A 27379-nucleotide genomic window follows, 5' to 3' on the forward strand; every position below is an offset into this window, starting at 1 on the left:
CGTATTTCTGTTGCTTTGAACAGCAATGGTACCGCGACAGGCTCTTGCACAAGTGTGATTACGAGTTGCTCAGGTCCCCACAGCAAGTCTCGGGTATATAATGAGGGCATTCTAAACCAACTCTCAGAAGGGACAGACGAGAGGATTGACAGTGGAAACAGGTGAAGGCTGGGAACCACAACGAGAGTAGGGAAGATGCAGTGGAAACCGCCCACAATATCCAAGCATATATGGTCTCTCCAGCAAGACAAACGCACTATTGTGAGCAGTGAGAGCTGTGAAGCTGATGGGTTGGCATCATTTAACCACAGTGCCAACTCATCTCCATCACCACAGACCAAATGCCTGCCGTAAGCGGCTGTGCCACATGCAAACAATGCTCTACTGTGTCTCGGGAGGATAGCTCCGGGGCAACATGCTCACCTTGGAAGCAAGACAACATGGAGCAACACAGGTTTGATCTGCGGGTCCGAGCTTAGAAACCTCTGGGTATTAAACGTGTTATAAATAACCTGTTGCAATTTACTGACATTCATCTTTAACACTGTAGATCACTCTGATCTCCTTATTATTCTTTCTTCCTGGGATTCGTGATCAGGCCCTTGCATGGATTGAATCCTAACTTGTAGCTCGCCAATTCTCTGTCTTCTTGAGCTACAACACCTTTTAACTCACTCCTCTTACTGTTACTTGTCCACAAGGCTCGGTCTTGGGTCCACTTCTCTACAATCAACACCTCTGCTCTTGGGGCACTAATTTCCGCCTTTGGGTTTTCGTACCAACTCTTCGTGGACGACACCCAAATCTTCTTCTCGTTTCATGAACTCTCCCCTGATCCCTCTATCAGAATTTCCAACTGTTTCTCTGCCATTAAATATTGAATGGGTTTGTACTCTCTGATGTTAAACTCTACCAAGACAGAGCTGCTCTTCTACCCTACCAAAAGCTATTTCTCATCTCGTCCTCTGACAGTCCAGTTCCCACGTCACACTCAGACTTACTATTCTTCAGCTAGACACCTCTGCGTCATCTATGACTCTTCTCAACCTTCTCTACTTTCAGCTCCAACACTGGAAGAGCAGCGTGTCTCAACCCCCTGGATATTAGGAGAATCTGCACCTCATTCCTTTCAACACCACCCAGCATCTCTTAACCACTCTTGTCTTCTCGAAACTGGACTACTGTGCCGGCATCCTCTTTGGTCTCTCCATCTCTGCTTTCTGTCTTCTCGACACAATCATAAACTTTGCTACTAGGACTCTCTTTGAACTCCCTCACTTCACACCTACTTCCTCATACCGTCACCAGGCTGGACGGCTGATGATGCAAAGCAGGACCACATTTAAATGTCTTCTCCTGGTTGACAAATCTATCCACAGTGAGGCACGACTGTATCTATCCTCCTCTATCCCACTCTACAAGCCATCTCGTAATCTCGGCTCTGCCTCCACGACTACCCTTGTGGCTCCTCGCCCTCCCTGTGCTACCTCTCGCTTCCGCTCTTTCACTCTTCTTACTCCACTTGCATGGAATTCTCTTCCCCCGGACATCCAAACTAAAAGCCTACCTCCTCGCCTCTGAGCTACTCTCTTAACCTACCTCTCATCTGCCTGCTAGCTAACACTTTCCCCGCGCCTCTAACCTGCTTCTGTCCCCATCTTTTTTGTGCCTCCATTCTCTAGCACTTCACCCATCATGGTCACATCCTGAGCACAGCAGGCCGTACCGCTTACCTGCACTTAAAAATGTCCAATGTTCGTTGTCCTTAATCTATGTATGTCCACTTATGTATTGTCTCTGGTGACTGGTCCATTTACTCCCCTCCAAACCTGATCAGAATGTCCCTCAAACACATCCCATTTTAAGAGGCTCACTGTTTCAGATCAAATCTGATATTTCTCCTGTATGTCAATAAATAAATGAAATAAATACATTTTTAAAAAATAACATCAAGGGCAAAGCTGTGCAATGGAGCCCAGAGTAGAAGTAAGTCATGAAACACATGAAAAGTATGGAAGAGGTGATGCACACGAAAGAGGGCATGGCTGAGCACCAGGTAAAAATAAGAGACGCTGCGAGAGTCGTTGATCCCCTGAAAATTGCCCGCACCAATGAAGCCAGCGGTTCCCCCCTAAAATGGTATACATGGTATACATTGCTATACATTGGGGCCTATAAGACTGGGCAACAGTGAATATGAGGGTCTTTAGCAGATGGTGCATCTGAGGGTGTGATGCCAGAACAGTGCCCCGCTCCCTCCGATGATTTGGGCAGTTTTCCCGTTGAGTACTTCTTCTGCCGCGTCATTGTTCGCGTCCATGTTCTGTACCTAAGAGACACCTATCACGGTTTTCTTCCCCCCACAAGTGAACGAGCTCAGTTGTGTCCATGGCACACGCAGGAGCTGTTAGTTAAGCCCACCAGTGGGGTACCATTGGGGGTATGTTGACCACGCGGAAGGCTATTTTGTTTCAGTGCACAGCTCGGGGTGCACCTCGACAGCAGCCCTTCCCCCACTCACATGTGGCAGGTTGGCCCACTTGGACGTGTATTTTAAAAGGGCTCAACCCACTACAGGGATGTGTATGTGTGTCTGTACCCTATTCTTATTAGCCAGGTGGAAGGGCAACTAAATTATAACGGTTCTTTGTAATAATTTCGCTTTTTGCAGGTCGCCCAACAAAAAGACCGAATTTCTTCTGCCGATTTTGGGCAGCCTACAAAATGCAAAAACAGAGATTGCCTCGTCCCCCAACCACAACCCCCATCCGCACCCACCCCGACTGTGCCACTGCAGGATTTGTTAAAAATTGGGGGTTTTACCCCAGACCTCCTTCCCTCAGCACCCCACATGCCCCACACTCCCTGAAAATAAACAAACATGCAACACACACCCCCATTGCGTCGCTTCCGAGTCCTTTAGTGTCCGTCAGCCCCTGCGAGCACTTGTGTGCGTAACAGGGGCGTGCCAGTTAGATTTAAAAAGACCACTCCATGGGGTCATGGAGTGGTTTTTCTGCACTAGTGCATGCCAGTTTGATTTAGAAAGACCGCTCCGTGCTGTCACGGAGCAGTCTTTCTACACAAGTGCATGCCAGTTTGATTTAGAAAGACCACTCCGTGGGGTCATGGAGCGGTCTTTCTACACAAGTGCATGCCAGTTTGATTTTGAAAGACCACTCCGTGGGGTCATGGAGCGGTTTTTCTACACAAGTGCGTGCCAGTTTGATTTAGAAAGACCGCTCAGTGCTGTCACGGAGCATTCTTTCTACACAAGTGCATGCCAGTTTGATTTAGAAAGACCACTCCGTGGGGTCATGGAGCGGTCTTTCTACACAAGTGCATGCCAGTTTGATTTAGAAAGACCACACCGTGGGGTCATGGAGCGGTCTTTCTACACAAGTGCATGCCAGTTTGATTTAGAAAGACCACTCCGTGGGGTCATGGAGCATTCTTTCTACACAAGCGTGTGCCAGTTTTATTTAGAAAGACTGCTCTGTGCTGTCACGGAGCGGTCTTTCTACACACGTGCATGCCAGTTTGATTTAGAAAGACCGCTCCGTGCTGTCACGGAGCAGTCTTTCTGCACAAGTGCGTGCCAGTTGATTTAGAAAGACCGCTCCGTGCTGTCACGGAGCAGTCTTTCTACACAAGTGCGTGCCAGTTTGATTTAGAAAGACCGCTTCTTGCTGTCACGGAGCGGTCTTTCTACACAAGTGCATGCCAGTTCGTGCAGCCATGGAGCAGTCTTTCTAAATTGTTTTTTTTGGTGAAAAGATCTTTCTAGAAAGATCTTTTTACCTAGAATGCTTATCACTGCTGCTCAAAGCAGGTTGCTTCACTGGATCCCATGATCTCTAGCCACAGGGATCTGCTTTCATAAAAGGGCACATTCCTTTCAGAATTGACCCAACGGTTCAGTAAAGATCAACGCATCCCATCAGTCAAAGCAATGAATGAAATACTCTGGTATCTTTGTGGATGTCTCCTGCGTTGCCTCGATTCGTCTTTAATAAGCAGCTATCAAGGGTTTTGGGAGGTGTTCAGCTCCTAATTGTAGTCTAGAAGTGCCTGGTTACCATGACGCAACGCGCTTCTAGGAGCTGCATTTCACTGACCACAGGCCAAATGGAGCCCTACAAATATACCTCTGTGGCAGGAATCCTGTGTCTTTTGGAATAGGTTAAAATTCGCATTAGGGGGGGAGGGGCACAAAACATTCAAAGTAAAATGGGGTGTCGTTTTGCATCACACGTGCAACGCCTGGTGTGCGCTCCTGGCTTTGCAGAGGGAAGTCCGGCTCTCGGTTCAAAGCCGGATTCCCAGGAGCTGTTTTTAGCTCGTCATCATCAAATCAGTCTTTCCATCCCTGAATAAGGTGTGCCATCTACTCAGGGGGGGCAGTGGACTGTCCAGACTCTTGACTGGGGGGGCCAAGTGGGGCACTGACTTATGCAGGGGTGGCATGAAGTACGAGCACACACACACATAATGATCATAGTTTAGGATAAAGGGGTGGCACCTGGCGTGGTCAATCAGGTGCCTCCCCAGGCCACTCCCTGGACCGGCCACTGAGAGGGAGATCCATAATCGTCTTCTCCCGCTTGGTGCATCGTCTCTTACGCCCTCTGATGTTTAAGCCAATCCAGTCCCTAATGACTGGCCTGTGCTGGCCTGTGCTGGCCTGTGTGCATGTATGTATACCTGCACGTTCTGAATACTCACAAGGCACAGCAGGTTCGCCCCCTCCCACCTCCCCACTCTGCTCTTAAATGTTGTGTTGTAATGTTGTAATGTATTTCCCGCCCTCCCTGCCCTGTGGGTTCTTTGAAACAGTATATTCTTATTATATAAGCGCCTTACAAGCAATCAGTCAATAAATAAATATATATGTAGTGTGAAATTATCACAGACGTGCACGCTTTACCGCACAGATGCGGAAAGTGCAAACATGTTGCCTAATGTACTATTCATTAATCATACGCTAGTTAAAAAAAGAAATTAAAAAAAGGGGTTTTTAAAAAATATTCGACATCAATGCAACTCCTGCAGTGCAAAAGGCAGAGCTGGAATGTGGCCTTGCAATTCCATCCTGACAGACACCCCTGTTCAGTTGTGGCTCATAGCTGGCGCGTAAGCACCACCTGCAGCCTAAAAACCATTGGCATGGGAATGTGGTTAGCGGGGCATGGCATGGGCAGAGAAAGCACCAGATTGCAGGAGTCCTTTGGCTGTGTGCCTGCCTACCTGCTTCACGTCCATACCCGATTGCTGGTGGTACTCCCCCAAAGTAGGACGCCAGGAGACCGATGCGCCTCCATTGTGGCCCCCGGGCTATGGAGTCCACCTGCACTGGAACATTGTCAGGTCGAAGCGCTAAGCTTGCCTCGGAGAAAAACCGAAGTCTTATAGGCTATATGTTTAATAAACCCCATTCTTTTTTGGTCAAATATTATTCCATCTACGGCAGGCATTCCTGCCCAGGCCCCCAGCAATATGTACACAATAGATACAAACAAACGCAAATACATGCTCATCCAGTTCGCTACCTAGAGTTCCCTCCACCCCCCAAGTGAGCTCCTACCTCTACCTAGAGTTCCTTCCACCCCCTCAGTGTGCTCCTACCTCTACCTAGAGTTCCCTCCACCTCCTCAGTGAGGTCCTACCTCTACCTAGAGTTCCCTCCATGTCCTCAGTGAGCTAATACCTTTACCTAGAGAAACCAGAGGCGGTGAAGGTCGCCACATCTGACACGTAGGTCCCATACTGACCTGGTTCGGGCCCCGAAGCCCCAAACTAGTTTTGTAGTTGTAATGGGTTATTCCTAACGCACTTAATACCAATAGGTTTGTAAATACGGACCCGGGGATTGAACCTGTGTTGCTCTGTGTAGTCTTGAGAGTTCGATCCTCCCGAGTTCAATGACCCAACCTGGTCCTGACTTGGGAAACCTGGAGTCGAGTTTACAGGCCCAGAGGCAGCCACAGAAGGCCTGGAGGCAACTTGGCTAGGAAAGGTGGGTCCAGAGCCGCGTGCGTGATGTCAAAAGGACGAATAAGGGTCAAGGTTGAGTCCTTTGGAAGATTATGCACAATTGTGTCCAACAGCGCCAAGGTTATAAGCATCTCCAAAAAGCTATGGAAAGTCCCAAGGCAAAGTGGCCAATCTTGGTACTTTATGGGGGCAAGGGCGAGGCTGAAGTTCATTCCCTGGGCAAGGTGGGCACTGTTCATGGCTCTAGGCCACTTTCAGTGGCCTCGCCGGGTGTTTTGGGATGACGCTGTGGTATGGGTGAAGATTTTTGTACCACAAACCTTGCTGTCAAGCAGCAGAGTGCTGTGCAACAAGGGGATTTAGTGACGGGCTATAATGCCATGGATTCCATTGGAAGGTTGGATGATTATGGGTAGTTTCGGAAGGACATGGAGAGAGGGGATTGTTGGGGGTTGGAAGGCCCCAATGAATACACGGACACCAGCGGGTGGAAGTACGTCTCTTTATTCCGCCTACCAAATCCTAACTACCATTCCCCGGCACCCTCTTCCTCTGTCATTTCCTGTGGTGACGTCTCACCACCTAACGAGGGCTGCCTTAAAGGGGCAGCCACTCGTAACAACACCCCCGGACAAATGTCCTTGTAAGTAACTTTGAAAACTATCCAACTGGCAATAACCTTAACACTCCTCCACTAACCTCGGAGGTCTCCTGATGCTCCTTTGGGGTCTTCCTCGCGGCTCTAGACTTGGGCCGCCGCCAGCGTCTTCCTTAGGGTTGACCTGACGTTGGACCTGTGGTCCGAGGGGGACCCACGCTTCATCGTGAGTGTCAATATGTTCAAATTCAGGATCTTCGGGAGGTGGCCTGTCTTCTGTTCCTCTCACGACATGCTTAAACCTCGAGCTGTTGCGCGTCACTTCGCGCTCTTCATTCGCGGCTGTGACCATCGTTCCTTTCACCGCTATTACTTGAAGCGGCTCGGGTGCAAACTGTGAGTCTGTCTTTCTTGTTACAGCCCTTTGGACCCACACTTCATCTCCTAATTGAAATTCCTTGGACTGGGCTCTCCTCCTTCTGTCAGTCTGCTCCCGAGTCTTCTCTTTTGTTTCTTCATCTCTTTTGATGACTTCTTGGTCTGCTTTGGGCCGCCTTGCTGGATTGGTGACGATTCTGGTCCTGACCTGATATTTCATCATGAGCTCTGCTGGGGTTCTATTGGTGGCTTCGTGAGGTGTGTTGCGATAGTCTCTCAACATCCTGCATAGTGCTTGGTGAGGGTCAACCCCCTCTAGACGTGCTCTTTGCAAGGTCTTTTTGATGGACGCCATGAACCTTTCAGCCATTCCGTTCGCTTGTGGCCACCTTGGTGTTACTCTCTGGTGACGGAAACCCATGTGTTTTGCAAACACTCCAAATTCATGACCACTGAAAGGCGCTCCATTGTCTGATTTCAGTGTGTCCGGTATTCCCCATTCGCTGAAGACTTCATCGAATGTCGCAGCGACATGGGCAAACGCTGTTGACTTGACATATTTCACAATGGGGAACCTGGAGTGTTCATCGATGAACAGTAGCAAGTAGTCGCCTTCCTCCCGTGGTCCATAAAAGTCGACCGCAACTCTTTCCCAAGGATGTTCCGGGATTGTGGTTGTTCTGAGCGGTACTGGGGGTTCAGGTTTTGCAGTGCACTGACATGCTGCGCAGTTCTTAACCCACCGGTCGACCATATCGTCCATGAAGGGGAACCATACATTGCATCTTAGTTGCTTTTTCGTGTTCTCCGCTCCACGATGTCCCTCATGGGCCGTCTTAATGACTTCCGAGCGTAAAGTAGTGGGGATAACTATTCTGCATCCTCGTAATAGGATAGACTCATCCTGGACTGCTAATTCCGTGTGTACCCTCGCCAGTCTCTCAATCTCATCGCGGCATGCGGCTGGGTGTTTTTGGACCGCTCTGCGAAAGTCTTTCCATTTGCTGTTTACTGTTAAGCTGATTGCTAGCGCCATTGATGGGTCTGCGGCTGACGCAACAGCAATGGTTTCGATGGATATGGCGGGTGGTAACGCATTGGCAGTGACATAGCTAATGTATTCCGAGTCACCCTGCCGTGGTGCGTGGTTATCAACCGGGTGTCTAGAGAGGTAGTCCGCTGGATTGTTCTCCCCTCCTGGTCTGTGTATAATGTCAAAATCATATTCTTGCAGACGGATACCCCATCTCTCGATCCTGGGGGGCATTTTCGTTCGTGGGTTGCCAAAAAGGGACAGTAAGGCTTGATGGTCTGTGATTAAGGTGAACCTCTTACCAATGATGAAATTATGAAAGTGTTCGCAGGCCCAGACAGCTGCCAGGCTTTCCTTCTCGGCCTGGGAATAGGCAGATTCAGGCGGGGCTAGGGCTCTGCTGGCATACGCTACTATGTGCCTTGGGTGCGTGTCCTGACCACTGGTTTGTGCTAGGATGGCGCCTAGGCCCACCGGACTGGCGTCTACCACTATCTCCGTGTGCCACTCGGGGTCGAAATATGCTAGCTTCCTCGCCTCTGTGAGGGCGTGTTTAATAGTGTCGAAAGCTACTTGGCATTCCTCAGACCATGCAAACGTGACATCTTTCTGCAGTAGGCGCCTCAGGGGTTCAGTGATGGAAGCAAAATGCGGAATGTAGCGAGCGCAGTACCCGGCCATCCCTAGGAAGGATCTGATGTCGGCCACCTGGGTAGGTTTGTCCAGCTGAAAGATGGTCGACACTTTTTCGGGGTCAGGGGTCATTCCATCCGCCGAGAAAATGTGGCCAAAGAACTTGAGTTTGGCCTTGCTGAACCGACATTTGTCAATGTTGAGGGTTAGTCCAGCATCCTGCACTGCCTGGCATGCCTCTCTGAGAGCTTCATCATGTTCGCTGCGAGATTTTCCAAAGACCAGGATGTCATCACTGTAATTAAGAGTCCCTTTTACAGGACGTATGACCTGTCGAATTGTTTCATGAAAAATCTCAGCCGCAGAGGAGATCCCAAAATTGAGCCGCTTGTAGCGGAATAGACCATCATGGGATGCGAATGTGGTGATGGGTCGTGACTCAGGATGAAGTACCAGCTGATGGTATCCCTGGTTTAGGTCTAACTTCGAGAAGAGGATGGCTTTGTTTAACTGAACTATCATGTCCTCAATCTTGGGTCCCGGATGTCGCTCTCGCTGAATGGCCGTGTTGGCTACTCTCATGTCCACGCATAGTCTCAAGCGACCACCCTCTTTTGGGACAATTACGAGAGGTGAAACCCACGGTGTCGGTCCCGTGGCTCTTTCGATGATGTCGTCGCGTAGCAGTTGGTCTAGCTCTTTTGAGACTGCATCCTGTAGGTGGAATCCCACCCGACGCGGGTGTTGTGGGACTGGTTGAATGGCTGGGTCTATGTGTAGCTTAATCGGTGGGCCTTTCATTTTACCTAGACCCTGACACAGTTGTGGGAATTCCTTGATGATGTCATCTTTCGTGATGACAGAGCTGTCATGAGATACCAAGGTACGTATTTGTCCCTGCTTGTTGGCATTTGACTCTGAAGATCCGACGACATCTCCCTCCCGGACTGGTATATTGATTAGACCCAGGCATGATGCTGTCCTATAACTCAGCAAGCAGCGCCCTTTGGTGGGGCTTCTTATGACGTGAATGACGGTGTCAGTGGATTTGTCGGCGAAAGTTAGTCTCCTTTTGAATGACCCTATGCATTTCAGCGGCGCATCTGCTCCCCATTGGTATATTTTCGAAGTTGACTGGTGCAGAAATGGCTTGTTGTGAAGTGATTGAAATTCTTTTTCTCCCATGACGTTTACCGTCGCTCCTGAGTCAATCAGAAAGCAGAATCGATTGTCACCAATGTCTATTGGAATTCTGGGCGCCTCCTGGGCTTCCTGTTCATCCATTATAAGATTGACAAACTCATCATGGGCATGCGGGTCAAATGCGCTATCGTACTCGTCGTCCCTCTGAGAATCGAATAGTGACTCGCGACGTATCGGTGGTGGTCTATCATATTCATCCATGACTTGCACGGTTTGTCCTTGCGCCGCATATTCCTGGCTGTCTTCATCAGGATATACTTCCTCCACCACTCGTACGTATCGCCTCGGTCCTTGTGGATAGAACCGTGCCTGGTGAGTTTGGGTTGGGAACATTCTTTGGGTCGGTCTGTTCTGCGAGCTCACACCCAAACGTGGTGTGGGAAATGGTATTCCTTCCCTGCATACAGACTGAAAATGTCCTTCCCTGCCACAGTTGCCACATTTTTGGGAGAGTGCCGGGCAGGAACCTGCATGCGGAAATGCCATCCCACATCTGTAACATTGTCTTTGCATGCGTGGGGTCGATGTACCACTTTGGTTGCTGCTTCTGTCGTAGCTTTTGAAATTGCCAGCATTGATTGCCGCAATGACATCACACTTGTCGTGTTTTGTGGAGGTATTTCTGGCCATGTGTGAGGCTTGTTTTTCTACTCTCTCCAGTATGCGTGCCATTTCGCTCACTTCTTCAATAGTAACGGGTTTTTTTAGAAGCTGCTTCTGTAGCGTCGCTGACACACATCCCTCAATCACCCTGAGTCGTAGTGCTTCATCCAGTGAAAACGCGTCAAACTGGCAATTCGCTCCTTTGACGCGAAGTCTTGTGAGGAATTCATCTACCGTCTCGTCGCTGCGCTGCGAACATTGGTTGAAGACATATCTTTCGTAATCCCTGTTGGGGGCAATGACGAGGCGCTTGTTTAGAGCGGCTATGAGATTGTCAAAGTCAGTGATTTCTGCGGGTGGAATGGTTTTAATCAGCGTTTTTATCTCTGTACCCGCCGTGTTAATGAACATACTGCGTAGACGTGGGGAGGTTTCTTCCCCTGCAGCATCAATGAAGTTATTGAAGTCCTCCAACCATTCCACCCACCTTGCTCCTTTGTCAGCTTGAGGCGTCATGGAAAATGGGGGTGGCATGCGCCACGCGGTGGCGGTGGACCTCGTGACTGCAGGTGGTTGTTGCGAGCTGGAGGTAGCTTGATCTGCTGTAGTACTCATAGTGAGACGATTGTTGTTCCTCACAGGCAGCGTTTCTCTCAAGCGATGACACAGTAGGCTGGGATGACCGTGTTGTGGTGATCTGTGGCGCCAACTTCAGTTGGGGGGGGGCTCCTGGGCGTTCAGCTGTGGTCGTGCGGCAAGGGGAACACTTTGCGGTCGTTTTTTTTTTTTTTTTTTTTTGCTTGCCCACGTGTCACGTACTGTGACGAGGAAGAGGGTTGTAGCAGGATGAGGAGTAGTCCATAATCAAAAATGTTTTTTTTTTTTTTTTTTTTTTTTGAAAATAGCCGCCGGATCCTGGGGACCCCGTGAAAATGTCTTGGGGGCCTGGTTTGTTGCACACAACTCCGGCAGCAGCTTTGAACCTGCTGCTTGTGCAACGATGTGTGCGGCAGGATTACTGCACAGCTGTTTCACCTCTCAGTGGGACTGCAGGCGGGAAGGAGGTGGAGTCCAGGAATGGCATTCACAGGAGCGGGGATCCGCAGGCTGGTGGGATCACCGGGATATCAGGAGGAGCACGCACGGAGGGATCTCCGGCGCGGGCAGGAGGAGGACCGCTGGCAGGAGGTTTCCTCGTCGCCAAATGTTGGGGGTTGGAAGGCCCCAATGAATACACGGACACCAGCGGGTGGAAGTACGTCTCTTTATTCCGCCTACCAAATCCTAACTACCATTCCCCGGCACCCTCTTCCTCTGTCATTTCCTGTGGTGACGTCTCACCACCTAACGAGGGCTGCCTTAAAGGGGCAGCCACTCGTAACAGGGATACACTGGTTCACATGCTGGGGGTCCAGGTTGGGACATGAAAGGCCTGCCCAGTCTTGATGGTTCAGCTGCTGGTTCTGCCGCTGTGCCCCCCGTGGAGCTTTGACCCTGTGAGTTTCACCCGATCTCCCCAACAGCAGTCCTATGTACTTCAGAGTAAGAAAGGCTGCCCCCTTTGAATCACCCGAGTAGATCCCACAGGCAGCAATGTATGAAGCCTTCCCTGGCACATGTCTCCCAGTTCTTCGATGCCAATGTGTGCCAGCTGGATGCCATGTTTCTGTCTTCCTCTCCAGGGCGCTCCACATCTGATTATAATCACTTTGATTTTTAATACATTTTAGCTGGATTTAATCATGGGAAAATATCCACCAGTGAATAAAGCTCTTCCCCGTCATCGTTTTGTTTTTATAGCAACTAAGACAGCTGAGCTCATTGCAACACTCGTAGGGCGTAATTTTACATTAAGTGCAAAAATGTATGTAGTTAATGCCCAACGCTAGCACTTGGGTGCTGTGCGGTCACCTGCATGCAATTTTCAACTTTTGCCAAATGGAGTGCAAAAGTAAAGCGTAAAATCGTGTGCTATTGCCTTCACGCTTTGCTTTTCCATGCTGCTTCGTAACCAGTGTAAAAGCTGAGCGCTTGCTATGCTTTGCAGACGGCGTTTACAATGGATTGCTTTGGAATCCGCCCGCATTTAGCACTTTTAGCGGATTTCATGGGAATGTATTTGCTTACTTCCGGCATGAAAAGAAAGGCTGGCATTAAACTATGCGGTGTTTGAAGGCAAGGGAGGACGGTGTGGTAATAACTCCGCCTACAAAGGGAAGACATATCTTGTGGTGGAAAACCAAGAAGCAAACACTTTAGGCCTTGGTCTAACTTTACTGCTCCGCGGATTAGAAAGTGACCCTGGCGGTGGTTGAAGCGCTCTCTGCAGGAGGCCCTAGGAATTCTGGTCTTCAAAGTCATTTCTGTGGTGTTGGTATTCTGCCCCCAGGACTCCCGTGGCTAGGCCTTGCCCTCCGTACCTGAAAGGAGACGCGGGACACAGGTCTTAACACTTCGGGTTCCCAGCGCGCACTGGCGGGCACGGGTACGCCCACTTTACTGCAAACGCCGCTGTCGTGCTCACGTGATATCATCCCAATTTCTACAGTGCTTTGGCCTCTTTTTTTTGGTCCTCACAACAACCCCAGACTGTTCATTGTACATTTTTCCTTAGTTCTTTCATTGCTCAAACTCTGCACAAAGTGTTGGTACCGGCATGTCATTGGGGGTGGTGCACGCAGTGGCGTGCCCAGTGCATTGCACTGCCTGAGTTAGGCGTGTTTTATGTTGGCGACAGGCGAGCTGTGTTTTGCTCTCGCGACCATAACTGGTGAACTTGTGGGGTTTTGTCATTTCTGCTGCAGCCATAAAGTCTCTCTAACAAAGTGTTTTCTCCGAATTTCAATACATTTTTACATGTAATCTTTAGCAAAGTGCGACAAGAGTTACTTGCCGCTGCACACATTCTGGAATGAATTGTGGCTTTAGTTCTCAGGAAAGTTTTCGGTGGAACTATTTTTCTGTAAACTTTATGAAAGATCATGTAGTGCTGCCAATGTTATGCTACTTAGATGGTATCTGCCAATTTTCCAGCAATCAATATACACAAAATGGCCGCCGGTATTGCATGGCCTCGTTTCGAGGCAGCTTTCGCATTTCTTGGAGCATTTTCTGTCCTTGGGTCTGCCTTGCCAGTCTGGCTCCTACTCCAGCCTGCCGCTTGCATCTCCTCACAGTGCCAGAGCTGGAGGCATTGCCAATCTGTGCTTCCTAGTGTGAGGCTGGCACACATTGACATGCTTCCTGCATAGCCTGAGTAGTCTCTAAGATGTGGCAATGGGTGCTGTGTGGATTTTCCAGAACTGACACCTGGTCTAAGGTCTACATCAAGAAGATAAGCAAAAACAACTTCACAATTGTCTTTGCACATTTGTTGTAAGGGCTCTGATTCCGAAACACCTCTCTTTTTGATTTCTGGTGGTGTTTGTGTTAATGTCACTGATGTGACGAACTGTAACGTCTCAGTCACCACCAGCGATTACACAAGTGCGTTGCGCCTGTAACTTCGGGTATTTAGCCACAGGCGATGAAATCTTCAATATTAATATGGACATTCTCTGAACCTGGATTTTTAGGAACCTACATGATATGATGTGCCGTTCATAACGCGCCTGTACACAAGTGTTTCTAGGCGTGACAAGACAAGGAGCGAGAAACAGAGCGAGGAGAAAACAACAATTTTACTAGGCCTTGTGTCATTCGGATCATGCAAATGCAGGGAAGGGGGAAGTGCAGTTAACTCACAAGTTCAGCCAGCGGGTGGCTCAGTGCATGTAATCAGAAAGTGCAACCAACGGGTGGCTCGTAAGTGCAGAGAGATGGGACGGTAGGGTTACAGTTACAGACCACAAGTGCTGGGGGAACCAAGAGGCAGTGTGAGGTGCAACTGGACATGCAGGGACCTGGGCCCAAGTTCAGAGGGTGGCCAGGTGACCAGTGCATCGAGCAGTTGGGACATCAGCAGCAGGAAGGTAGAGAGAAAGCAGAAGCGAAGAGGATGGTCTTGAGTTGCTTCCGGAACTCGTGATGGTTCTGCTCAAGTTTGAGAGAGTCATGGAGGCTGTTCCAGTGGGAGGCCCCAGCTGAAGAAAGAGATCTGCCCCCAACCCTCTACTTGGACTATTGTCTGACCCTCAGAGAGTTGGGTGTGGATGAGCGGAGAGCTCGAGATCGCAGATACTTAGGAAGAGAGAGTTGGAGGTAGTGCGGTCCCAGGCCCCAGAAAGCCTTGGACAAAGCAGAGGGTCTTGAACTTGACCGACATTGGAAGCCAATGAAGAGATTTCAGCGCTGGAGAGATACGATCCCTGGGCTTGAGGCCAAGGACAAGTCTCGCAGTCCTGTTCTGGATTAGTTGCAGAGGGCAGAGAATAGAGCCAGGAAGATTTAAAAAGAGGCTTTTGCACTAGTCCAGCTTTGAGAGGACCAGAGCTCTGGAGACAGCGAGCTTCTGGGGGAAAGTGAGGAAAGGAAGAATACCTCTGAGGTGGTGCAGCTGAGGGACATCGGAGATGTGAGGAGAGAAGTTGGAGCAGAGTGCAGCGATGCAGTGGGCAAGAGGTTCCGGGTGTTGGATGAACAGCCAGGGGGAGAGGTTAGACCCCTGGGGAACATCAACGGTAGAGGGAGAGAGAGAGATGGAAGAGAGGAAGGACCACAGTTGGACCTTACAGGGTGGGTCAGTGTGAAAGGAGTTCAGCCAGGCCAGGGCCTGATCAGTGATACCCAGGGTACCACAGAGGCGACTGAGCAGCATGGCATGCTTGACAGTATCAAAAGTAGAAGAAAGATCGAGGAGAATGAGGACAGAGGAAGGTTAGAATCAAGGTTTGAGAGCAGGTTTCCATAGATGTTCAGGACAGCAGTTTCCGTGCTTTTGGCTCCTCTGAAGCCAGACTGATAGTCATGGAGACAACCAACAGATTCAGTATGAAGGTTAAGCTGGGAGATGGCTAACCTTTCCAAGAGTTTGCCCAGGAAAGGAGTGATAGAGATCGAGCAATAGTTAGCCGGAGAGGAAGGATCAGCAGAGGGCTTCTTGAGGAGGGGGTGCACAAAGGAGTGCTTCAGGGGGAGGGGAAGGTTCCATCCAGTGGCAAAAGAGTGATTGCATAAATCGGCCAGGGCTGGTGAAAGGGTGTTGATGTGGTTCTTGATGGTTTTGGAGAAACAGGGAAGAACCTGTTTTGATGAGAATTTTATAGATTGGACTTGTATAGAAACGTCATCACGGGTGAACAGGGGAAAGGAAGAGAAGGGAGGAGGAGAGGAGGCCACAGGTAGGCCAGGAGTGTAAGACGGAAGAGGAAGAGAGGGTGGACAGGATGTCCCGAGTGTTTTAGATGAAATGAGAAGCCAAGGCCGTGCAGAGGGAACAGGAGAGGTAGTGACTGCAGCAGGGTTGGCCAGCTCCTTGCAGATTTTGAAGAGTTCAGCCGTGTTGTTAGATGTCGCAGGGACGGAGCATGTGCACCCTTTGGTCTTACGAAAGATTGGACCTCTAAGGACGGGCTCTGGTATAAGTGCACATATTGTGTTGCTGTTTAGGAAAAGCTGGGGAGGACAGCCAGCCGCCTGCCAGATGCAGCATCTGGCCTGTTCCCCAGCACAGCCCCAGCACTGAAGAAGGCCAGGGAGGAGCGATCCCTCGAGAGTGGATATTGGTTGTCTTTTCAAGTGGTGCGTTTGCGCAGATGGACCAACACCGCCGAGACGATGGGAAGAAACATAAAAGGCTGATGGCACGCCTTTGCTGCTGGTGTTGTCATCTTCTCCATGCAACATGTGCACACAATAAAATCCTGTCATATTTACGCGAACACCACACTATGGATTCCAATTGGAATTCCTTGGATCTCAGCAGAGTCGAACTGGGCCTTACAATTGTCTTGGGCACCAATGAAAAAGTGGCCGACAGTTGCAAATGGCTATTCATTCCTTTTGCGACAGTGTTTGAATAGTACCCAAGGGGGAGTTTTTTGATAAAATGCGATGCAAATTGTGCATTTTAAAGAACAACACTGGTCAAAACTACTAGCCACACAGTGAAGTAACTCCACAAACTGGCCCACATTCTACAGTCATACACTCATGAATACTGCCTTGAATTCAAATGTAACTGTAACCACTGTCTTATCTGTACCTTGTTGCTCTGGATATGCGCCCGGATATCCGGATATGCGTCCGGATGCCCTCGGGCCTGGAGCGCTATACAAATAAAATAAATACAAATACAAATACATTGGAAAAGCAACTTGAACAATTGTCCAGTCTTTTCGACTTTCCCTGCTACTTGATAAATAGGCTAAGCTCAAGGGGATGGATGTATTTGCTGCTTCCATTGAGCGTTGGATTCTGTGGGCCTTGTTAGAATCTGTGGGGTTCCTTCGCCACTGATTCGTGCAATTTTCCTACATGTATGTAGATCGTTTTGCAGTGGTTCCCTGGGCGCCAGCTGGGGAGTGCTCTTCAGAATTTCCCATGCAGAAAGGGGGGAGACAGCGGTGTGTAATGTCTCCCCTTTGGTTTTCGTTATTCATAAATGATAGCTAAGTTGCTATAAATGATCCGGAGGCATTTTGGTGCTGGACTTCCCGTGTGGGTGGTACAAAGACTGATATGCAAATGGCCATTCTTCCTTTGTGAAAAGTACAGTGAGAAAAAAGAGATGGCTGCGGAATCGCAAAGTGGGAAAAAAACCACAGAACAAGTTATCATGTTCTTTCTAGAGACGGGCGTCTGCAACCTTTTTGTATAATTTGGAGGCTGATGCTCCGATTTTGGGGAGTAAATGGGGTCGTCTCCTTCATGCAGGTGCTGCTGTTCTGATTTCCAAGGCTCCATCAGGTCTCCAAAAATACCAACTTCATGCAGAGAAAGAGATCTAAAAATTAATATTTCGAAATCTAAAACAATTCTTTTGTTGCCCTGAGGAAATGCAAATCCTATTCCTTTTGTAAAGGAGGGTTCAAACTCGAGTGGGTGGAGGGTGGTACCTAACTTGGTTTACAGGTGCAACCAAGCTTGAGTTGGGACAATCGGGTGGCAAAAACCACGACCACGCCGGCCAGGCGAGTTATGGGGGTGATTACTTTGGCTAAACAGTATGAGGGCCCACTACAGCCGCTGCGATGGAGATTTCTAGAATGCAGGTATATTTGATGCTGAATTTTGTGGGTGTCTGGATATGCGTAGATTGGTGAGTAAAAAAACAAAAGTTTTAAGTGAATTAAAAGTTGAAAATCAAGATTGAAAAGAAATCTAAAGGAAAATGAGATTGAAAACACAACAACATTGTGTCAGCCGGATTAAGTTTAAGAGCATGAAGGGACATCCAGTGTTTCATGATACCACTCCCATCCATTGGCCCTTAGTCATCTACCAGAAACAAAACATTCAGATAAGTTTCAGTGTCATCATTATATGGGTGAATTCACTCAGCCATGTCCCCCACCAGCACCCAGAGGTTACATGTAGATGTCACCATTGATGACAGGCCAGACCCCTGGGGCACTCCACAATCGATAGAGATTGGGTCAGCCTTGCGTGGTGGCCCCTTCCTGACTAACGGGCTGTGACCGGAAAGAGGTTAAGAGAACCACTCCAAGACTTGTTACCTAATCCCCATCCAAGGGGAGAAAATTGGAAAGAGCGCCCCCATGGTCCAAGCTGTCAGAGTGGCCCACTGCCGTGGTGGCCTCACTGGCGTGGCTCGATCAGAAGCTCAACTGATCAAAATGAATCTGTTTTTGAAGACGTAGATGAGAAGTAAATAGCTGTTCTGCATATCTCTCAAGAGACTGCCAGGATAAAGGTTTACAAGGTTGGAAGGGCCCAGACTTGTATTTATCAGCAGAGGTTGTAGTGGACCAGCGCCTGGGCAGGTGTCCACACTGGATTCTGTCTGGAAAAATGTCCTCAAACCCCAAAGCATTGGTCAAATGTAGAAGGAAACAGAAGAATCTGTAGGCCAGCAGATCCTACTGGAAGGAATGAAGAAAGGGGATATTCTCCAGTCAAAGAAGAGAATCCTGATTCCAAGCTGGAGTGGGTAATCCTGGAGGGCTTCCAGAGTTTCCACTATGTCCTCAAAATTTCCACTATGTCCTCAAAGATGGAGTATCGATGCACAATATTCTACCCCTTCTCTTGCTCAACCGTAGCATTTGTTGCAGATTGTTGTAGAATTTGTATTTCAAATGTCCAGTGCCCTGTGATATCAGCCCTGTCCCTTAATAATGGTATGCTTTGTCAGCTTTTTGGGGTGTATATATTTGATCAGCCCTATATTGCCTTCTAATGGCCTTATATCTCTGTCCCATGCAGGCCTTTCTCGAAGACCGCAAGGTGCCTGCCGCGTCCACCAGAAGCAAGAAATGGACGAGGAGAGTCCTGTCCCTTTGCATCCTGTTCTTTGCGGCTCTGATACTCCTGCTCATCCTAATCTTCACCATCCTGTCCTGTGGCAAAGGTAAAATTGGATCACGGGAACGTGGAAGTCCTAGGAGTCCGGTGCAATGTTGGCTGTTTAAGTTGATGTCTCTATGTCTTCTTGCTCTTGGAGGTGGTGGTGCTTTGCTGGGTTTTTGCTATTGACGGATATTGTTAACTCACATTTGTGTTATGATGTAAAAGGATTGGGACTCTGTGGCAATCTCAACTCTATTACTAAGTAACATAAAAAGAGAACTCTATAGGTGACTTAGGTAGCTTCACCTGCATTTGCGATGGTTGTTGCAATGTCTCATTAGAGTAGTCACCCCACATTGTTATGTGATATGTTTGGGTCGAGAGGAGAGGAAGTGACACAGGTAAAGTAGGAAGGCAGAGGAAGGCTAGAATTGAGCAATATGACCCAACGAGGGGGGTATTACCAGTGAGGGGCAGAAGTTAAAAGCCTGAGCGAAGCAAGGGCTTTAACGTGAACCCTGGGGCAATACATCACCAGTAATGCCCCCCCCTCAATGGTTATATTGCTTTTAGTACCCGACACATTGTACCAGGGTAACAATGGTGTATCCAGAAAAAAACTACAAAAAAAAATGGCCGCCATGGATCGGGGAGAAGGGAACTATAAGTAGTCCCTTCTCCCTTTCATGGCAGACATTCGGGAGTCAGAGATGTGCTGGGAGTAGTACTGTTCCTGGCGCCGGCAAGAAAGGAGGAAACACAAGGAAAGTGGGGAGTGAATGGGGGGCTCTAAAAATCTGAAAAAGTGGTGTGACGGTGGTGGGATGTGGGCACAGGGAAGCGCACTTACCTGAGTTCCGGTGGGTAAAGATGGCAGCTTCCCACTCCGAAGAGACTCGGAATGGGGTCTATACCGTGTGGGAAAGACCCAGTTCTGAGCCTCCTCATTGGCTGAGAGGCCGCCACACCTCCCTCGCCCGGTACTAATTAAGAATAAAGGAATGACATTATTAATTCATTGCCACTACTCGACACTGGTAGCAACAGTTGTGATAAGTAGGCGTATTTTATCCTTTGCCTAAGTATTAAACAGAAGAGTAGACCCTAAACATTTATAAACCCTAAGCCACATTTTCAGGTGGGAAATACGAGTTTCGTGGCACCTGAAACTGTACCCAAAATGCAGCAGCTACTGGCGGGTCTCAATGCAAGGCCAGGTGACAGGCTATGAGGGTGGGGTACTCACCTCAGTGCTGTCCCAGCTCCTGTGCAAAGCATCCTGCCCATCACTACCGTGACACCAATGATTTGACCACGTGAAATTGCCACAGCGAAACAGTCCACTTTAAAAATGGCGGAGATGGAACCACACTGGACCTTCTTTCTCCCCGCCACCATACCGCACCAGAACAGCACCAGCGGTGACAGGGTTACTTGTGGGGCCATTGAAACGGAAAAGGGACACAAGCAACTCTGCAGCATAGACAATGGACATTCCTTACAGTAATTGAGCCGTTTAGATAGCTCAGTGAGTTAAGCACTCATTGCTGAGGTCTGTGCTTCGCCTGCAAGCCACACATGTGAACCCTGGTTGTGTCTCTGAGCATTCATTGCCCGACCTTGATAGGTTTAGTACTTTTTGTGGAAACAAAGAGGTGGCGTCCTGCCACATGCATTTCAGTTTCTTTACTAACAAAATTCCTGTGAAGATTTCAACAATTTTCATGCCAAGTATATACAGAGCTTCATGCTTTGGCTCACTTGCCTCAAGAGGGATGGGAGCGAAAAACACATCTTAAGTAAGTTTAAGGCTTGTTTTATTATTTAGCCAGTATCTAAGAAAGGTGCGGACTCAATTCCGCTTTATATTTTTAGGAAAACAATAACGTATGCATATCATTCACAAACATATTATACATGTTATATAAACAAAGAAAGGGAAAAGAGCACGGGTATATTCAAAAACCTAATGAAGAGGCATTGACATTTTCAATATGAACACACGCGTGCTACAGTTATAAAACAGTGAAAACTGTGGAGGCTGGCCACTATGTACTTTTTGTGGCATATTTATGTCCGTAGTAACCTTTACACATTTACATTTTTAAAGCCGAATAATACATTAAAGATTATCGAGTGTAATCCCCGTGCATTGTCTGCCATCACAATCTGTTTATCAGGTCCTAGTACAGTCGATATATTCCCAAAAGCGCATGTATTTTCAGGTCATTAAACCGAAATGACACACATGTTCTAGGTGGACATGCCAATGACCTCATACGTGTAATGAGTGTAAGGCTTCACCAGGCCGTTCAGTTTACTCAAATGCTTTGAATGACGAATACGGTCCGGGCCCCTAAACATGCTTTCTATGAGGGTTCACAGCCATATCCAAGTCCGAACTTTCAGCAGTAAGAAGACTTCCGGCATCCTCCCTACCTACAACCAAAAGCCCTCACAGACTCATGCCTTCGTGTGGCTGACAACGTGCTGCCACCTAAACGCCACATGTGTAAGAGCAGAAACACTCCTCTGGTCTTAGCCAACGTGAGTAATCATGGTAACCCCATTCCATGCCCTATTACTTCAATAGAAGTCCTTCTGGGGGAACCCAGTGCTAGCCGCCAGCAGCGTCCCTCAAGTCTAGGCCACCAAGAAGCTTCCAGATTTCCCCACCCTCCTAGCGTCCCTCAAGTCTATGTCACCAAGAAGCTTCCAGATTTCCCCACCCTCTTAGCGTCCCTCAAGTCTATGTCACCAAGAGGCTACAAGATTTCCCCACCCTCCTTGCGTCCCTCAAGTCTAAGCCACCAAGAGGCTTCCAGATTTCCCAACCCTCATAGCGTCCCTCAAGTCTATGCCACTAAGAAGCTTCCAGACTTCCCAACCCTCCTTGCGTGCCTCAAGTCTATACCACCAAGAGGCTTCCAGATTTACCAACCCTCCTAGCGTCCCTCAAGTCTATGTCACCAAGAGGCTACAAGAATTCCCCACCCTCCTTGCGTCCCTCAAGTCTAAGCCACCAAGAGGCTTCCAGATTTCCCAACCCTCATAGCGTCCCTCAAGTCTATGCCACTAAGAAGCTACCAGATTTCCCAACCCTCCTTGCGTGCCTCAAGTCTATGCCACCAAGAGGCTTCCAGATTTACCAACCCTCCTAGCGTCCCTCAAGTCTATGCCACCAAGAGGCTTCCAGATTTCCCAACCCTCATAGCGTCCCTCAAGTCTATGCCACTAAGAAGCTTCCAGACTTCCCAACCCTCCTTGCGTGCCTCAAGTCTATACCACCAAGAGGCTTCCAGATTTACCAACCCTCCTAGCGTCCCTCAAGTCTATGTCACCAAGAGGCTACAAGAATTCCCCACCCTCCTTGCGTCCCTCAAGTCTAAGCCACCAAGAGGCTTCCAGATTTCCCAACCCTCCTAGCGTCCCTCAAGTCTATGCCACCAAGAGGCTTCCAGATTTACCAACCCTCATAGCGTCCCTCAAGTCTATGCCACAAAGAAGCTTCCAGATTTGCCCACCCTCCTAGCGTCCCTCAAGTCTATGTCACCAAGAGGCTACAAGAATTCCCCACCCTCCTTGCGTCCCTCAAGTCTATGCTACCAAGAGGCTTCCAGATCCCCAACCCTCCTAGCATCCCACAAGTCGTCAAGCATGAGTGTAGAACTTAGGCTAGTACAGCTTGGTTTAGAGTACAGTTTTACTGTGGTGGCAATATCTAGACGCGACAGAGGATGCTACTAGATGTAGTTAGTTGGTGAGTGGTTGCGTGATGGACTTGAGACGTGCTCAAGAGGGCCACGATAGAATGGAGGGTTTCCCTAATTTAGTTTGCAAAAACAATCCCTGTATCAAGGGAGAGCACCGGGTTTGCCAATCCAGCTGATAGGAGTGTCAAGGCCAAGAGTTGGACATGTCTGCAATTGTGCTTGGGGAGGACACAGGGCATGCGATAGGTGAGGAAAAGACATAACGGAATAGTGTCCAAAAAAAAAAAAGCATACCGCGGTCTCCGGTGGGGAGAGGCTTCCATCGTCCCCCGCCGGAGACCAAGGGATACAAGGTAAGTGGGGTGGGGTGGGCACGGAGGTGGGAGGAGGGAGGAAAGGAAAAAAATAATAATAAATCTTACTTGAGTCCCCGGCGGGCGACGAAGGCAGCCTCCAGCCATGGGGAGGCTCGGAGCGGGGATTGCCCCATTTTGAGCCTCCTCATTGGCTGAGGGGCTGCCACGCCCCTCGCCGGGAACAGAGTGCCCAGCACCCGCAGGACGCACCGGCGTTCAAGGGAATACAGTGTGGTATGGCTCGCAAAAGAGCCAATCCACACGTTGTATTCCCGGGGCACTGCGCGTTCCGGGTACTAATGTGTTTTAAGCAACCAAAATAAATAATATGGGTCCTTTAGGGGACATCTGACATGTGAGGTAAGTGTGTGACAGCGTGGGGCTCAGGGGGCATGCCACATGACTGCTACTGGCCCTCCATCACGCAGCTGATGGCCCTGCTTGTGTCTGCTCTCAGTTAATTGGTCAGAGCAAACACTGCAAAAAGTTCATTTAAGAATTATTATTGATTCTTATATTGTATCCTTTTTGACTTCTATTATAAAACTCTAATAAAGAATGTTAAAAAAAAGAGAATTATCTGTGTTCGGGGGCGGGGGAGGGCAGCTCAGCCACACACCCCTGGATTTTTCTGAGTGGGGCTGAAAACCTCATGGTCGCCACCAGTGTCTTTTTGAAAGATTGTAATAGCCACCGCTCCCAGGCCACAGGCTAGAGGCAGCATCAGGTAACGTACTGCTATTTCACGTGATTTGCCCTTAATAAACTCTCAGGTGTGAGGTGAAACTTTATAATCAGTTAAAGGCAAATCCCACCGTGCACACGGAAGCTTGTAAAGCAGGAACAGGATGTTTGGACCGGAAGCCAAGCCTGCATTGGCACTCCCTGGGAGCTTCTGAAGGGTAACCACGTACACCAGAAATTACACATTATTGATAATCAGCCCTGATGGCGCACTCGTGATGTCAACACGAGCGCTAATAAAGCAAACACCTGCCCAGCCAGAAGGTGTGGCAATTGCAGTTGTTTATTGCATTTTACATTTATATGCAACATCAGAGTAAAAACTCTGGGGGCTTATGCACAATATCTGCCAGTTAGTCTTTACAGGCACATACCATTATTAATAGATATGGTAAAAAGACTTCTACTGTGTACTGAAGTCTCTTTCCTATATCTATTACTAATGTGAGCTAGGGTGGGTGAGTAGGGCATAAAGCGAGGGGTGAGCTTAGGAGGGTTGGGGAATCGGGGGTGAGCTAGGGTGGGGAAAGCCAAGGGAAATAGGGCTAAAGCCACGAGAAAGTGTGGGAGTCACGGGCAAGTGGTGATAGTTGGAAGTAGCCTGGGGGTGTTGGGGGCATCCAGAGATAGAAGTAGCATGGGTGGGTGGGAAAAGGTAAAGTGAGCAATGTTGGATGGGGTAAAAGGCAGAGGTGACCGGAACTAAAATGGGTGGGGGAAGGCAGGTGTGAGCAACTGTTGGTGGTGGTAAAAGGGAGGGGTAAGATAAGGTTTGAGAGAATATAGGGATGAGATAGTGTGGGTCAGGGGGAAGCCATAGGTAGCTAGTGTTCAAAGTCAGGAGTGAGAGAGGGTACGTGGATGGGAAATTCAAGGGTGAGCTATGGTGTTTGGGTGGGGGAGGATAGGGGTAAGCTGAGCAAGTGGGGGAAAGGCTGGCGTGAGCTACAATGAGTGGGTGGAGGTAAGGCAGGCGTGAGATAGGATATATGGGTGAGGTGAAAGGCAGGCATATGCTGCAAGGGTGGGGGAAAGGCTGCGGTGAACTCAGATGAGTGGGTGGAGGTAAGGCAGGTGTGAGCTACAGTCTATGGGTGGGTGAAGTCAAGGGTTGGGTGGGTGAAGTCAAGGGTTGGGTGGGTGGGGAAAGCCAGGGGTAGCTTGGGAGAGCGGGTGAAGGCAAGGTGCACTATGGTGGGGAGGAAATACAGAGGTGAGCTTGCATGGTGGATGAGAGGGGATGTAAGGGTGAGCTAGCATCAGTGAGGGAATGGCAGGGGTGAGCTAAGATAGGTGGGGAAAAGCAGAGATAGTGTAGACAGGGGAAGGCTATGTGAGCTAGGCTAGGTGGGGCTAAGGTGGGGGTGACCTAAGCTGGGAGGGTGGGGAAAGGCAGGTGTTAGTAGGGTGGTGGTTGGGGAGAGGCAGGAGGAAAATGGAGAAGACAAGAGTAAGCTAAGATGGGAGCATGGGAAGCCCAGGATGCAACACTGTGGGTCGGTAGGGGGTCTAGCAGTGGTCTAGGGTGGGTTAATGGATGAACAAGTCAAGACATATGTGATGATATACTTGATATAGGACAAATGTATTATGGATTGAACAATGTTTGTTTGTGTAAAGTTTTTATTTGAACTAATCACACTTATTATTTAGGTCAGTGTTTGTTTGGAAGCTAGGGATGAACTAGGTGTATAAGCCATGGATGAGCTAGGGTGAGTGGGTGCTGGGAAGCCAGGGATCAGCTAGGCGTATAGGCCAAGGTTGTGCTAGGGTGAGTGGTTGTTTGGAAGCCAGGGATCAGCTAGGTGTATAGGTCAAGGTTGAGGTAGGGCGAGTGGGTGTTGGGAAGCCAGGGATCAGCTAGGTGTATAGGCCAAGGTTGTGCTAGGGTGAGTGGGTGTTTGGAAGCCAGCGATGAGCTAGGTGTATAAGCCATGGCTGAGCTAGGGTGAGTGGGTGTTGGGAAGCCAGGGATGAGCTAGGTGTATGGGCCAAGGTTGTGCTAGGATGAGTGGGTGTTGGGAAGCCAGGGATGAGCTAGGTGTATAGGCCAGGGTTGTGCTAGGGTGAGTGGGTGTTGGGAAGCCAGGGATGAGATAGGTGTATAAGCCAAGGTTGTGCTAGGATGAGCGGGTTTTGGGAAGCCAAGGATGATCTAGGTGTATAAGAAAAGGTTGCACTAGGGTGAGCTGATGTCGGTAAGCCAGGGATGCGCTAGGTCTATAGGCCAAGGTTGAGCTAGGGTGAGTGGGTGTTGGGAAGCCAGGGATGAGCTAGGTGTATAAGCCATGGTTGAGCTAGGGTGAGTGGGTGCTGGAAAGCCAGGGATCAGCTAGGCGTATAGGCCAAGGTTGTGCTAGGGTGAGTGGGTGTTTGGAAGCCAGGGATCAGCTAGGTGTATAGGCCAAGGTTGAGGTAGGGCGAGTGGGTGTTGGGAAGGCAGGGATCAGCTAGGTGTATAGGCCAAGGTTGTGCTAGGGTGAGTGGGTGTTTGGAAGCCAGGGATGAGCTAGGTGTATAAGCCAAGGTTGGGCTAGGGTGAGTGGGTGTTGGGAAGCCAGGGATGAGCTAGGTGTATAAGCCAAGGTTGTGCTAGGGTGAGTGGGTGCTGGAAAGCCAGGGATCAGCTAGGTGTATAGGCCAATTTTGTGCTATGGTGAGTGGGTGTTGGGAAACCATGGATGAGCTAGGTGGATAGGCCAAGGTTGTGGTAGGTTGAGCGGGTGTTGGGAAGCCAGGGATGAGCTAGGTGTAAAAGCCAAGGTTGAGCTAGGGAGAGTGAGTGTTGGGAAGCCACGGATGATCTAGGTGTATAGGCCAAGGTTGTGCTAGGGTGAGTGGGTGTTGGGAAGCCAGGGATGAGCTAGGTGTATAGGCCAAGGTTGTGCTAGGGTGAGTGGGTGTTGGGAAGCCAGGGATGATCTAGGTGTATAAGCCAAGGTTGTGCTAGGATGAGCGAGTTTTGGGAAGCCAAGGATGAGCTAGGTGTATAGGCCAAGGTTGAGCTAGGGTGAGTGGGTGTTGGGAAGCCAGGGATCAGCTAGGTGTATAGGCCAAGGTTGAGCTAGGGTGAGTGGGTGTTGGGAAGCCAGGGATCAGCTAGATGTATAGGCCAAGGTTGTGCTAGGGTGAGTGGGTGTTGGGAAGCCAGGGATGAGCTAGGTGTATAGGCCAAGGTTGTGCTAGGGTGAGCCGGTGTTGGGAAGCCAGGGATGAGCTAGGTGTATAAGCCAAGGTTGTGCTAAGATGAGCGGGTGTTGGGAAGCCAGGGATGAGCTAGATGTATAGGCCAAGGTTGTGCTAGGGTGAGTGGGTGTTGGGAAGCCAGGGACGAGCTAGGTGTATAGGCCAAGGTTGTGCTAGGGTGAATGGGTGCTGGGAAGCCAGGGATCAGCTAGGTGTATAGGCCAAGGTTGTGATAGGGTGAGCGGGTTTTGGGAAGCCAGGGATCAGCTAGGTGTATAAGCCAATGTTGAGCTAGGGTGAGTGGGTGTTGGGAAGCCAGGGATCAGCTAGGTGTATAGGCCAAGGTTGTGCTAGGGTGAGTGGGTGTTGGGAAGCCAGGGATGAGCTAGGTGCATAAGCCAAGTTTGTGCTAGGGTGAGTGGGTGCTGGGAAGCCAGGGATGAGCTTGGTGTATAGGTCAAGGTTGTGCTAGGGTGAGCGGGTGTTGGGAAGCCAGGGTTCAGCTAGGGGTATAGGCCAATGTTGAGCT

The 27379-nt window shown here is 49.4% G+C and overlaps 1 protein-coding gene across 5 annotated transcripts in view; it reads left to right on the forward strand.

Moving 5' to 3' along the window:
- The window catches only part of LOC138580092 (kell blood group glycoprotein-like), a 537793-nt gene that overhangs the window by 191671 nt on the left and 318743 nt on the right, over positions 1-27379 (forward strand). For all 5 annotated transcript variants that reach the window (XM_069650368.1, XM_069650367.1, XM_069650369.1 and 2 more), the window contains exon 2: positions 18768-18912. In XM_069650368.1, the coding sequence (XP_069506469.1) occupies positions 18768-18912 (145 nt within the window). The remainder of the gene's footprint in view (positions 1-18767; positions 18913-27379) is intronic.

Source organism: Ambystoma mexicanum, chromosome 3p, assembly GCF_040938575.1.
Source record: "Ambystoma mexicanum isolate Mex_15411 chromosome 3p, UKY_AmexF1_1, whole genome shotgun sequence".
Lineage (NCBI taxonomy): Eukaryota > Metazoa > Chordata > Amphibia > Caudata > Ambystomatidae > Ambystoma > Ambystoma mexicanum.